We start from the raw sequence: 15259 nt of genomic DNA, 5'->3' as shown, positions 1-15259 counted from the left end.
CTGCACAAGCTGGAGGCAGGGTTTTAAAAAGGGGAGCAGAGGAGTTCAGAGGCAGGTGGTACAAGGGAGCTGATTGCTGCTCTGAGGGGTAAGTACGGCCTAGGAACTCACTGCCTGAGGCCTGACACCACAAACCCGTGCAAACCCACAAAGGAGAGGTACATGACTAAGTGTGCATGTCAGAGACTTGACTGGAGTGATTTACTTCGGGAAGCTAAAGGAGACTGTGGGAGGAAGTGCCCAGGGTGGGGAGGGGGGGCGTGCAGCAGCTTAGCACTGCAAGGTGTCAAGTGTAGCTGCCCACCATTGGGCCCTGGACCACAGCCTGATGGAGAGGGTGGTCCTGGGCTCTTCTACCTGCTCCAGAAGGATGTTACGACTATAACAGCCTCCAACTAGGGTGAGAGGACAATTGGAAGACCTCAACTGTTCAAGGGCTCAGTCCCCAAAAATCCCCGTGCTAAAGGGGAAAACTGGAAACCATTGGGGTGGGGGTGCTGAAGGACGAGACTGTGTTTCAACAGGAAGATGACCTGCCAATTCCTGCCTGACCACTACGTGGCACTGTCAATGATTATGCATCTTATATAGAGCCATATTGGTTCACACATGGATGGCAAGGAGAGTGCCTTGGACCCCTCAAGACGGCAAGGCCCCCAGCGTACACACATGGGAGGGCAGGGAGAAGGGCTCAGATCCTCCCATGCCCACAACCATAACCCATAAGGCTAGTTTGCCTTTACTATATTTACTGTCTTGCCTTCATTATATTTTGCTGCTTTCATTATATTCAGCTGTAATGCAAAGAACCTACAGGCCTGTATTCTGTAACTATTAGCTGAAGCATAAATTAGCATGTGTGTGGTTAAGTAGGCCATAACCCTTGGCATAGATTAATGCTTACCTTTAGATTTTGGGAACTAAGAAGAGCTTGCTCAATGGTAAAAGATTGAATGTTCCAGTAAGTTCTACTGCAAAGAACATGGAAATAATAACTACAAATCTGCTTAAGCAAGGGGTGACGGGTATGATCATCAGCTGAAATGGTGGCAGTACATACTCATATATAAACCTACAGAAGGAGGACACCTCAACATTAGTAGGATGAGGAAATACAAATAAGGAAAAGTGGGAAAACCCCTACTAAATATGCATTAGATACAGTGGTGTCAGCATAACATATTATAAAATTTGCATCCCAGCCTGTGGACAGTATGAGAGAGAGAGATGTAGCCCTTGGAAGGTGCCAGAATCATGGCTACTGGTGATGCGGAAGATAAATGCTAACATTTCAGGTTGTTCTGTAAGGGATGGTGTTAGTATATGGATGTGCAAATGTACATTCAGCAGTCTCTCTATTTACCTTACTGAGTTATCAACCCTCAAAGTAATAACTGGGAATTCTTAAGTAATCAATATAATTAATGGTCTATAAACCAGGCTACCCCGCTCAGAGAAAGAAGACCCCCAGATCACGGTTCACATATGTGGGCAGGGAGAGGGCCTCACACACCCCAAAAAGGGGAGGCCCCCCAGATCCCAGTTCAAAAAATAGGAAGTACCCACCCTTCCAGGAACTAGGAGTCACTGCTCATTCCCCACTTTGCGTGAGGTGCTTCCTCCCTCTGGCCCACAGCCATTACCGGAATGTGAAAAATCCGTATCTATGAGAGATGTCATTAAGCAGATGTAACCCCCACTGTAGACTGCACTAGGTCGATGGAAGAATTCTTCCATCCAACTAGCTACCACCTCTCGGGAAGGTGATTCACCTAATGTAATTGGAGAAACCATCCTTAAACTGCAGGAAGGGCAATGCTACAAACTTTTGCTGATGCAAGTTACTTCAGTATTAAGCCGCTGCAGTTAGCATATCGCGTGTGCATGCATACTTAGCTTCTTGCATTGGCACTACGTGAGCTCATCAGGAATGCTTCTTTCTATGCACAGTGTGGTGCATCATGGGTAAGTATTCCAGTGTGCAACTCAACACCATCCAGCGCATTGTCTTCTGGGAAGTTTCGGCAATGCATGTTGGAGCAGAAATGAGTTGCGCGGGGTGACTGGAACTGCAGGGTCAAGTTCCCATCATGCTACTTTCTCCACCCCATAATATCATCTCTATCTCATAATTTTCACACCTATTTTAAAAATCCCACAACCCATGCAGGAATTGTCGTTGTCCACTCTCTCTGATAGAAGCATAAAGCCTGCACAGCTCTGCACTATTGTCATGAGCGTTGCAAGCACAGGATGCATAATCCACCAATATTTGCAGACCCACAAGAAGAGGCACAGGGAACATGAGTTTTTTGGAGATTGCTGTGGGACATAGCGAGATTGGTCTATGATTATTGGTGGTGTTCACAGAGTAGCTGCAAATGATGGGGTACTACTTCTGGACCTGAGAAATGAGCACTGACTGGTGGGCTCACATCTTAATGCAGGTTTGGGATGAGCATTGGCTGCAGAACTTTCGGATGCAAAAGACCACATTCTTGGATTCGTGAGCAGACCTTGCCCCAGCCCTCCATCACAGGGACACCAAAATGAGAGCTGCACTGACAACGGAAAAGCGAGTGGTGATCACACTGTGAAACCTGCAATGCCAGACTGCTACCAGTTAGTGGGTATAATTTTGGAGAAGGAAAATCCACTGTAGGGGCCATTGTCATGTAAGTGTGCAGGGTCATTAATCACCTATTGCTACTCAGAATTGTGACTCGTGGCAACGTGCCGGGCATAATGAATGGATCTGCAGCAGTGGGGTTCCTGAACTGTGGTGGAGGCACTCATCCCTATTTTGGCACCAGACCACATGGCAACAGAGTACATCAACAGAAAGGCCTATTTTTATATGGTTATGCAAGTGCTAGTGATCACTGGATACGCTTCACCAACATCAGAGTTGGCTGGTCAGGGAAGGGGCATGGCACTTGCATCTTTAGGAACACAGGACTGTTCAGAAAGCTACAGGTAGGGACTTTCTTTCCCAACTAGCGAATTACCATTCATGATGCCATTACTGATCTTGGAGGACCCAGTCGACCCCTGACTCCCCTGGCTCATGAAGCCATACACTGGCCACCTCAACATCACCAAGGAAAGACTCAAGTACCAGCTCAGCAGGTGTGGAATGACAACTGAATGTGCTTTTTGTAGCCTGAAGGGACACCGACATTGTTCACTCACAAAATTGGATCTCAGTGAGAAAAACACTTCCTTATTTACTTTCTCCACACTAGTCATGATTTTATAGACCTGTATCATATCCCACCTTAGTGGTCTCTTTTCCAAGCTGAAAAGTCCCAGTCTTATTAATCGCTCCTCACATGGAAGCCATTCCATACCCCTAATCACTTTTGTTGCCATTTTCTGAACCTTTTCCAGTTCCAATATATCATTTTTGAGATGGGGAGACCACATCTGCACACATTATTCAAGATGTGGGCGTACTATGGATTTACATAGAGGCAATGTGATATTTTCTGTCTTCTTATCTATCCCTTTCTTAATGATTCCCAACATTTTGTTCACTTTTTTGACTGCTGCTCCAGATTGAGTGGATGTTTGCAGAGAACTACCCACAATTACTCCAAGATCTCTTTCTTGAGTGGTAACAGCTCATTTAGACCCCATCGTTTTATAGTATAGATAGGATTGTGTTTTCCAATGTGCATTACTTTGCATTTATCAACACTGAATTTCATCTGCCATTTTGTTGCTCTTTGCAGCCTGCTTGGGACTTAACTATCTTGAGTAGTTTTGTATCATCTGCAAATGTTTCCCCCTCAGTATTTACCCTTTTTTCCAGACCATTTATGAATATGTTGAATAGTCCCATATTGAATAGAATATGGTCCCAGTTCAGACCCCTAGGGGACACCACTATTTACCTCTCTCCATTCTAAAAACTGAGCATTTATTCCTATTCTTTGTTTCCTATGTTTTAACCAGTTACCAATCCACGAGAGGACCTTCCCTCTTATCCCATGACAGCTTACTTTGCTTAAGAACCTTTGGTGAGGAACCTTGTCAAAGGCTTTCTGAAAATCTAAATATCCACTGGATCCCCCTCGTCCACGTGCCCAGGATTGCCTCTGGAGCCTTTCTTTAAAATTGGCTTCACATTAGTTATCCTCAAGTCATTTCATACAGAAGCTGATTTAAATGATAGGTTACAAACCACAGTTAGTAATTCTGCAATTTCACTTTGGAGCTCCTTCAGAACTCTTGGGTGAATATCATCTGGTCCTGGTGACTTATTACTGTTTAGTTTATCAATTTGTTCCAAAACTTCCTCTAATGACACCTCAATCTGCGACAGTTTCTCAGATTTGTCACCTAAAAAGAATGGCTTAGGTTTGGGAATTTCCCTCACATCCTCAGCTGTGAAGACCGATGTTAGGAATTCATTTAGTTTCTCCGCAATGGCCTTATCGTTCTTGAGTGCTCCTTTAACATCTCAATCGCCCAGTGGCCACACTGGTTGTTTAGCAGGCTTCCTGCTTCTGAGGTACTTAAACATTTTTTTGCTCTTAATCTTTGAATCTTTGGCTAGCTGTTCTTCAAATTCTCTTTTGGCGTTCCTCTATGGACTCACTACCTTGCCCAAAATCTCTTGTATGCAGCTTTATTACCAAACTTAAACCAACAAACAGTTTATCCACTCACCCATTGTATCTCAGGCTTTCACTGCCTCCACTCCCAGGTCTTTGGCAGTCCTGCCTCTCTCTGGTTCACTCTCAACCAGTTCCTTCTTGCAGCCTGTCCTCCCTCACTCAAATGCCACCTAATGTTTTATAACCTCAGGTCCAGCCCTGCCCTCTTAACTGGCCCAAGTGGGAGTACAGAGGAGGTGGAGTTCCTTAAGTTTTTGACCTGCTCCATTTCTGACCTGGGCTGGTTCATCCCTTCTTAGCAACCTGATGACCCCAAGGTTCCCAGGGATCACCATATTGATGCCGAACTTAGTGTGGACACCCGATCAGAATAGCCCACTGCAGCCCAGAACTCCTGAGCTCAAGTGATCCACCAGTATCAGCCTCCCAAGGGGCCAGCCACCTTGTGACAGAATTGTAAATATATTGTTGCTAAAACTGATTCTACAACACAGAACAAACCAGCAACCTTGTTGACTTAGAATGTAAATAGTGCACACCACTTGAATAATTTTTTTCACTTTCAAAAGGAAAATACAAAACTTTTTTTTTGGCAGGAGGGAGGGTTGAGTGGATATTTAAATACATATATACACATATAAGGGAAAAACCTAAGACCAGTAAACATTAGCCAATGAAACTAAAGCAATTTTAATGAATTAATCCATCACAAACTTCAGTTCAGGAGATGAGAGAGTCAAATCTTATATCATCACTGTCTCTTCTTGTGGATCATGATCCAATGAAAATCTGCTAAAACTGATATTTTTTATTAATTTTTATTTAGTCTTGAGAAATCAAAGGCTAATCCTGTTCTACAGAAGGGGTTACTCATTTTTTTATTCTAACTGCTGGACAAACAGGTAAATAATCTTTGCTGGTAGAAAAAATTGGGGTTTGAGAGAAGCTAGCACATTTTAAATAAAATATTATGGTCTTTTTTTTAATCTACCTTGGAGAAAATTGCATAATACATTTTTTTCATACTGCTGCTGGCAAAGTAAAATTAACTGAACCATGTTTGATTGTATTATGGTTGAAATCTGGTAACTGACAGTCAACTAAAGTTATAAATGTGTTTCCAAACAGAACCATCAAAGTTTATTGAAAAGCTGATGATTTCAGGGAAGGACTCAGCACATGTTCTCTCCGAGGAATACTAAAAGGACCTTAAAAAAGAGCATTTTCATGCTATCATTCCATTACATACTGAATGAGGTAGGCCTTCATAAAATGATACATGCAGGTACCCTGTGGCTAAACAATAAGCTAGTTCCTTAATAAGTCTGCTCCTTCCTATGGTCACACATAGCATTAGCATACAGCAAACTGAATTTGCACAACCTATTTAATGGACTGATAATCATGTGCACACTTCCACTGATATGGTGAGCAGATTTTATTCTTTTAACAGGTTTGTATATTATATATATAAAACATTACTCATACATGTTTAATAGGTACTTGTCAGACATGTTTCACCTGACCTGAAAGACCTGAAGAAGAGCTCTGTGTAGCTCAAAAGCTTGTCTCTTTCCTCAACAGAGGGTGGTCCAATCAAATATATTACCTCACCCACCTTGTCTGTCTAATATCCTGGGACCAACACGCCTACAACAACAATGCAAACAATAAATCACCTATCACATTCAAGTTCTTTCCTCTACCAATACAGTAGGAAGCAGACGTTAGAGATTTTGGTTCTCTCTAGTTGAGGGTATCAACTGCCATGGCCTTGCGGTTCCTCCTCCTAGAGAAGAAATTTGGAGTTTTATTGCTGTTGAACCTCAAAATTAATAGATTAGTTATGGTCTGCCCTGAGATTTCAACAGCAAATCAAATACCTCAACACATAGGTCCCACTTGCCTGATTTTATTGACTGCTTACCTTGTGTACTTAGACTTACAACTTTCCATTTACACTGCGAACATGCAGGGATGACATCTTGCTCTCTGACCAAGAGAGCAGAAGGCTGGAATCCCACTGTTGTGTCAGTGACCTGGTTCTTTTCTGACCAATAATGTAGGCTGTGACTGCAGTATTATCAATCACCACCAACATATTCCTGTAGTGCATCGATGCAATCAGCTCTCTGAGGGCCATACTAATGATTTATACTGTCTGCTTTCTAATTTGACCAGATCCCTTGAACCTAAGCTCCCTTCTGCATAGGTTCTCCAGCCAGACTGATATATGTTGTAAACTCAATTCTCTCTGAGTCAGCTCTTGGGATCAGATATACAGATTTTTAACCAATGTACACAGTTGGGCTGGTTTCAGCTTGCTCTTATCCTGATTTATGACAAAGTGGTGTTTTTGCAGAAGTTGGGCTGTTTGCTCAGTAGTGTCTTCTGTTTTTTCCTGTGAGGATGCTCTGATTAGAGGATCATCTAGGAAGAGATACACCTCTTTGCCAGAGAGGTGGTAGAAGAGTCACTAGTCCTTTCACCAAAACCCCTCACGACTTCTGCTAACTCAAAAGGTAAAGAACGGGCTGGAAATGGCCACTGTAGAAGGAGTGCAGAAATCTCCTGTAAGAAGATCTTATCAGGATATATCAATGGTTGATCTGTAAAAGGCCTGAAGATAAACAATCCTCTTGGGATGTTGCAGCCAAAGTAGATATGAGCATCTCCACCCTATATTTTGGCTGATGGATCTATTCAGGAACTTTCAATCTAGCCTAGCTCTTTATCCTTCTGAGTACTGAGTAGCAAGAAGAGGATGGAGGATAGTTTAAGGTCCCCCTCTCCGCTCTGGGAACTTGTTCTATCCCACTAACCTGGAGAAAGTGATATATATCTGCAACCACACTTTGCTGTTGTTCCAAGTTTGGGAGCTGTAAATCTGTTTCTAAGAGCCAGTTACGTTGCACAATCCTAGTGGACGACTTCCAATACTCAACTGACTGTTGTGGTTGATATTTTTATTTTATTTTATTTTTAAGAGTGCAAAGTGTTGCCTAGAGAAGAATATCAATAACAGGAAGCCATTCCTCGTAAAAACATCAGGGTCTGGACTCTGAGGTCCCTAAAAACGGATAAACTAATGGATTGAGCCCATTAGTCCCTCCAAACACACTGTGGATTCTAGTATTTATCCCTAGATGTATGCAAAGTCCAACCTATGAAGGGCTCCACTTTGAACTAGAATTAGTTGAAGGCATGCTCACTGCTTGCAGAAGGTCAACGGTTGCCCTGGGAAATCCCAGACTCCCTTGACCTCCACTTGCCTCTACCAGCTTGGCTGTCTCTCCTATTATATCTTGAGGACGCATATGAACAAAAAGGAATCTGAGCAAAAAGGTTGCTTCATTTTATAGTGGAGTTTATAATCCCTCTTGTTACTGCTAATGATGGTCAAGATATCCAAGAGGACTCTGTGATGACATTAATATCAGCTCTCTGAAGAGTGTACTACTTATATACTTGAAGGCTGCCAGGATCTGGTTGACCTGTGTGTCAGCACTCCACAATCATACCCATATTTGACAATGGGAAACTGTGTTATAGTCTATTTCTCCTGTTGAATTGTGAAGATCATCATATGAGGTTCCTTAAATAAATGCTGCTATGAAGGATTTTTTTTTTTTGTTTAAACAATGAAGCTTCCAGGTCATATGACTTCTGGATCTTGATAGGAGAGTGCTCTAACAATGAATATATCCTGGCCACAGTGACCAGGATTAAGTTGGTGAGGTCTACGTCTCAGCAAGAAGTCAACCTTGGATCCTTGGGCAGGAAGCCTCCCTACACAGGGATGGTGGTCTCTTTAGTGACAACAAGGCTATGTTGACTTTATGTCGCTTAATAAATAAGGCCTTCACTGACACAGGCTATAACAATGGTTATTAATTTGTTCAGTAAGCGTTGTTGTTTGAGGTGTGTTGCACATGTCCACTCTAGGTGTTTGTGTGCCCAGTGCAAAGTCATCAGAATTTTTTTCCCTCAGCGGTACCCATTGGGCAGCCCAAACTCATTCTGCTATTGCATGCCACTGCATCCAGGTATAAAGGGCAGAGCTTCTCCTAGCCCCCTCAGGTCCATCCTGCTAGAACTACAATGTAGAGGTGTAGGAGGACAGGTCACGGAATGGACATGTACAGCACACCTTGAACAACAACAGTTATTGAACAGATTAGTAACCGTTTTTTCTTCGAGTGATTGAACACATGCATTCCACTCTTGGTGACTCACAAGTCATAAGAACAGGAGGTGGGATTGGAGTCTATTTCAATAATGTTTGGAAAACAACATGATCAACTCTGTCTCTGGAGTCTTGAGCCACTGCACAGGAGGAGGCAAAAGTGTGGACCAAGGAACCTGTGCCAGAAAAGCTGCCAAGGCCGACTGCAACTTCGTTGAATGAGCTCTGACTCTGCTAGATGGAGTGACATTACCCAGGTCATGGCACATGCATACACAGGAGGCAACCCAAGAAGAAATTCTCTGGATGGAGACTAATTATCCTCTTAATCTGTCCACCACTGCTACAAACAGCTGGGAGGACTTATAGAAAGTGCCTGGTTCTGTCCAGGTAGAATGCTAGAGTTCTTCTGATGTCCAAGGTACTCAAACACTCTTCTTCCCTGCTCAAATGCAGCTTGAGGTAGAATGCAGGGAAATAAATTGGCTGGTAGACGTGGAAAGATGATACCACCTTTGATAAAAACTTCAGATGAGGACACAGGTAAACCTTGTCCTTAAAAAAGATCATACAGGGAGGCCCAGACATTAAGACATATAGCTCTCTTACTCTTGTAGCTGAGATAATGGCCACCAAAAATGTCATCTTCACTGACTGACAGATGCAGCAGAGAGCAAGTAGCCAATGGCTCAAACAGGGGACCCATGTGTCTTGACAATACTAAGTTTAGATCCCACTGGAGAACAGGGTCTTACACTGGAGGATACAATTTGACTAAGACTTTCAAAAACCATATGGACATATCATTAGAGAAAATGGAGAGACTGTCCACTGTAGGTTGGAACACTAAAATAGCTGCCAGATGTACTTTGATCAAACTAACAGCTAAACTTTGGTGTTTCAGGTACAATAAGTAGTCCAGGATATGTTGAACTGAAGAATCAGACAGCAATACATCATACTGCTGAGACCAGATAAAAAAACTGTCTCCATTTGGGGATGTATGTAGTTTTTGTAGAAGGCTTTCTACTATTTAGCAGGATCTCTTGAACCTATTTCAAGCAAGACTACTCTCTAGTATCTAGCCATGGAACATCTATGCAGATAAGTGAAGGGTTTGTATGCTTGATTGGAGTAGGTGGCCATGATCTTGGGAGATTAGTCCTAATGAAAGTGAAACTGCAGGTTTCACTGACAGCACTAGGAGAGTGGAGAACTAGTATTGATGGGCCCATGTTGGGCTATAAGTATTACTTTGGCCTGATACTGTCTTATCTTTAGTAATACCCTGTGAATGAGTGGAATTGGTGGAAAAGTGTAAAGAAGCCTGCCTGACGATGGCAGTAAAAACGTGTCTGCCAGGGAATCCAGGCTGTGATCCTGTAGGGAACAGAACTGCTGACACCTTCTTTTGGTCCTTGTCACAAACAGGTCTATTTGGGGAAATCCCCACTGCTGGAAGATGTACCTGGCCACATCTGGACAAAGAGAGCACTTGTGGTGACTCAAACTATCTGCTCAGGTGGTCTGTTAGGTCATTTTGGAACCACAGCAGGTAAGAGGCTTCTAGATCTGTAGAGTTGGAAATACAGACCTCCCAGAGCACAGTCACCTCTTGCTAAAGTGGAAAAGAGCGGGCTCCCCACTGCCTGTAGAGATAGAACATTGCTGTATTGTCTATGAGGCTGTTTCCCCTGATCTGCGATAAAAATACCTGGCATGCCAGTCGGATTCTTTCTGTTCTCTGACACTGATGTGCAAAGCTAAATTTGTCCCCAATTTTCTTCTTCATTTTTCATAATTAGTATTGTTACTGAGAAATACCCCTTCTTTTGCCCATCAGGGAGCAGGGATCACTCTATAAGGCTAGTAAAGGCCAATCTGATTATTCTTTACCCTGTGGATTTAGTTCAGCAACATGTCAAGATAAATCATATATTTAAAACTATAGTTATTTTCCTTACCCTTAAAAGTCTGGGCTTTAATTTCACATTTAGGCAGGGAAAAGGGAGGATGAGAATTGGAATTTCTCCTCTGCACTACTGTGCATGAGAGGAGATTCCATTTCTTACCCTTGTGACACAGAGACTTATGGGTGCCAACTAGAAAAAGGTTCACTGTTCTTTCCAAACAACTCTTGTCTCAGACCTGACAAACTCACTACATCTAATATACCACTTTCATGGTATTTATCCACAGAGTGTAGCTTGCAAGGTCTTTACTGTCAGATTTGTGTATGGGGAACAGTTAAGGCACAATATATGTAACTATATTGAAAATTATTCTCTTATGGTCTTGGAGTAAAAGTTAGTCACCGGAGACTGTTATGTCTGGAATGCATGCGATGAAGTGAGCTGTAGCTCATGAAAGCTTATGCTCAAATAAATTTGTTAGTCTCTAAGGTGCCACAAGTCCTCCTTTTCTTTTTGCAGATACAGACTAAAAGGGCTGCTCCTCTGAAACCTGTTATGTCTTGGTGATGACCCATTCAAGCAGAAGGGAGTTATCACCCTCCCTGGCTTACCAATTATGTAATGTATTGTTCAATTGCCTAGCCTTCCCCCATCCCAGAACAGTCAATGGAAAACCATCAAAACACCTGCAAACAATCAAAACCACTTGGAGGTAAAAAAAAAAAAGGAACATTAGAGCAGACTAGGGATCACCCAATCTATGAATAAAGACAAAGGGCTGTTTCAGCATAACACAAAGCAGAGGGAGGGACTCTGGATCTATTCACTGAGACAGCCTACTGAGCAGGGATGTTTTTTCATGAAAGACTGGAGCCTGGTTTCTCTGAAGCCAGCCAGCTGTGAACTTTGGGGGGAAAGCTACTTTATTAGGTAGGAAAGGTAAAAATTAATAAGTGTAGGCCCTAGTTCATGTCTTCTTCTTTTGTTTTGTATTGTAATCACTTGTTTCCATCATTCTCTCTTGTTTCTAGTGGAATCTCTACTCTTTCTTAAATAAACCTTCTTTTGTTTCTTTACAATTGCTGTGCGTTATACAGGAGCAGTGATTTAAGGTAAATCTGGTAAAATGGGGTTACACTGCTTTTAGGATTTCTGTGAGTATTCAGTTTCAGGGGCTGGAAATCACAGGGTACTGATTCGAGGGGACTTGGGGACTGGGTCCATCTCTTGTTAACCTGCAAGGCAAAGAAAGGGCTGGCATAGCCCAGAAAAGACTGCTTGAGTGGCTGAAAAGCTGGTGGTTTTAGGGAACCTACATCCAGTTACCTCAAGCAGGACTTCCTCATGCTGGAGGCAGGGGTAGCAAGGGGTGTCACAGACCCAGGTACTCTGAGAACCATCAAAACCCTTTGTATGTTTAATCACTTCTGGTTTTCTGTTCATCCTCTCTTCTTTCTCCTGTTTTCTCCTCCCATTGCCCTCTGTTCTCTGTCTCCTTTTACAGGAGGACTTCAGACAGAATAAACTTCCTCTCTTTACTGCAAGAACACTCTGGCTATGTCTACACTTGCAGAGTTTTTCTGCTGTCAGTTTCAATGGTGATAGTGAACCAGTGAAAGAAAAGCGCTGGTTTGTGTACTCACTCACTTCCACAGGCATCAGAGGGTGTTTACTTTTGCAGCACTTCCATCACCGATGAGACCAGCTCACTGAGTATAGCTATCTTACAGTGCAGCCCTCTCCATTTTGACGATAGGTCTTGTGGGAAGGGGGCAGGGGGAGGTGAGGTGACTGCCGGGCATCCTGGGTCCCTGCACAGCCTCCTCTCCCCAAACACTGATCAGCTCCAATAGCTCAGCATTGCTGTAAACTGGGGACTGTTTGCTCCGTGGAGCAGGCATTGTCACCTGGCCAGATGTCACCTGGCACTTGCCAAGAAAACAGGAAGGGGATTTTCAAAGTTCCCAGGGCTTTACAGGGGGAGGGGTGGATGTCTGTTTACCTGGCCTTAGAGCAGCAGAGCTCTGATGGAAGGATAAAAGGACAATATGCCTTGAGCTGGATAGGCTTTTGATCACCAAAAGAAAATAAAAAAGTTTATATATTTCTAGGCTTGACAGAATTCATTTTTTTTATAATTGTGATGGATAATATCAGTATTTATTTTTAACCATTTTTAAAGATTTTTATTTATTTAAATTTTCATAGTTTTGCAAAATTATAGGTTTTCAACTTTTTTTAGCAATTTAAATTTTCACAGTTGCAGGAAAAAATGGGGGGGTCAGACAATAATTTAATGGCAGTAGATGTCAAGATTCCAAATTAAAGCTTTATGACCATTAAAATACAAACTGTCAACATCACATGTCAAGTTATACAAAATATACAAAAGAAATATCCTTAAATCAAACTCTAATAAGTTCTCAAGCTGCATTTTTCTCACCTTTCCAATCTGTAAATTTTGATTATCAATGGAATTTTTTTTTTTGTTTGGGTGTGTACATTGAAATCAAGGCTTACCAACATTTACTGATAAAAATCTAATCCTTCCAAGCCTACATATATCTAAAAAGTTAAAAAAATTAGGCCAACATTTTCAGAGTCAGATGTCAAAAGTTAGGCTCCAGAATCTGCAAACATAAATGGCGTGAATTATACAGGTGCTATTGCTAAGCATCAACACATCCTGCTAAAGTCAATGAGAGCTGAAAGTGCTCCGCACCTTTCAAAATCAGATTAGTTCTATTAAGGTGCCTAAATAGGGATTTAGGAACCTAACTTTAGGCAGTCATGTTTTAAAATTCTGGCCACAAACTATAAAGCCTGATTAAAACTCTTGTACAATAAAATACCCCAATCAGTTTAAATACAGGTACCAAGTCAGAAATTAGAAGGGAAAAGCCTTATTGAGTCTTTTAGATTCTGTCAGGCTGATTAAAACCTTGTTTTTGCCCTGTGAAGCTATAGCTAGATGAATATAGCAAATATAATCTGTCATGCTCAGTGACTAAAAAGGACTTTAAAATGTATAAAAAGGACAAAAATTGATTTTTATTTTCATGCTGTTTTTAATTTTAGAGACTGCTCCAGATGGTAGTCAGGTCATCTATTCAATATCTAAAATTATTTTTTTACCATTTCCAGTATTTATCAGGTGGGGTATTAAGAGAAGGCCATACACACTCTGTGCATTCCAAAGCACAAAAGAAGGGAGGAGGGCTTTTTCATGTAACACCTTAAGAATGCTCCCCAGCAAAACACTGTCCACTTTCCAGTGTTGAAAGACAGTAGTAATACTGTACCTTGATTTCTTCAATTTCGTCTGGCACTATCTTGTATGCAGATATAGTCCCACCCAACCTGAAATTGGGAGAAGAAAATATTCTCATAACCAGTATCACAAAGCATGGAATGTTGTTCATGTTGTCACTGTTATTTCTTAGTATATTAGTTCTGAGTGTTAACTTGGTATTTGAGCAGTTCAGAAAATGTTTCTTTCATTAACCAAATAAAAACCTTTAAGTAGTTAAAATGAGCATCAGAAGCAAGATGTGCTTGGCCAGCCTGAGAGATAAGATCAATAGGAATATGCAGTTATTCAGCAAAGGGAAGTACACATCATCATGGAGCAGATGCTTTGGGGTGTAAAAATAGCTAAATAGAATGGACAAATAGAAGATCTAAGGCTATGTTTTAGTCACGGATAATTTTAGCAAAAGTCATGGACAGGTCATGGGCAGTAAACAAAAATTCACGGCCCGTGACCTGTCCATGACTTTTACTATATACCCCAGACTAAAACATGGGGGAAAAGGGGACAGCTGGGAAGGGACGGGACATGCCATGGGTGCTCGGGGGGTGGGGGCTGAGGGGCACCTGCAACCTCCAGCTCCTAGCTCCATGTGCTGCCTCTGCTCCACCCCAAACCCCGGTTCTGCAGCTCCTATTGGCTGGGAACTGCGGCCAATGGGAGTGGTGGGGCGGTGTCTGTAGGCAGAGGCGACACGTGGAGCTAGGAGCTGAGGGAGGGGAGATCCTGTAATCCTTCTGGGGAGCCCCTACCCCCAGGTAAGCACTGCTCCGCACCCGAATCCCCAGTCCTGAGCCTGCCCACACCAAAACTCCTGCTGCTGGGGGGGTGGAGGGGCTCGAGACTGCCCCAGCAGCAGCCAGTGTGACTGGCTCAGGGGCTGCCTGAGCCGCTCAGGCGGTTCCTTGGCTAGGCACACCGGCTGCTGCAGAAGTCATGGAATCCGTGATCTCTATGACAAACACAGAGCCTTACTAATTAGTAAGTTTCTTATAGGTATTGTGGAAGACATGGGTCTTCAGTAGGTACTGAAGAGCCTGATCCAAAGCCCTTTGAAGTCAACCGTTGGAAAGACTTGGACTTTGGATGGTATCCTATACAAAGAGAGAGGGTAGCGGCTTTATGGACCAACTCTGGAAGGGCATTCCATATACAGGGACCAACATGGAAGAAAGTGCAGAGATAATTGTGGAAGAAAGAGACAAACAGAACTACTCATTTCTCATAG

General features: G+C 42.6%; 1 protein-coding gene across 26 annotated transcripts in view; it reads right to left on the bottom strand.

Moving 5' to 3' along the window:
• GPHN (gephyrin) overlaps positions 1-15259 on the bottom strand; it is a 587889-nt gene that overhangs the window by 313876 nt on the left and 258754 nt on the right. For 23 of the 26 annotated variants that reach the window (XM_048851950.2, XM_048851956.2, XM_048851955.2 and 20 more), the window contains one exon: positions 14024-14081. The exons of the other annotated variants lie outside the window; for them this stretch is intronic. In XM_048851950.2, coding sequence (XP_048707907.1) covers positions 14024-14081 — 58 coding nt within the window. The remainder of the gene's footprint in view (positions 1-14023; positions 14082-15259) is intronic. 26 annotated transcript variants of the gene reach the window in all.

Source organism: Caretta caretta, chromosome 6, assembly GCF_965140235.1.
Source record: "Caretta caretta isolate rCarCar2 chromosome 6, rCarCar1.hap1, whole genome shotgun sequence".
In the NCBI taxonomy this organism is placed as follows: domain Eukaryota; kingdom Metazoa; phylum Chordata; order Testudines; family Cheloniidae; genus Caretta; species Caretta caretta.
The sequence above is the reverse complement of the archived record's forward strand: the minus strand, read 5'-3'. Positions and strand labels throughout refer to the sequence as shown.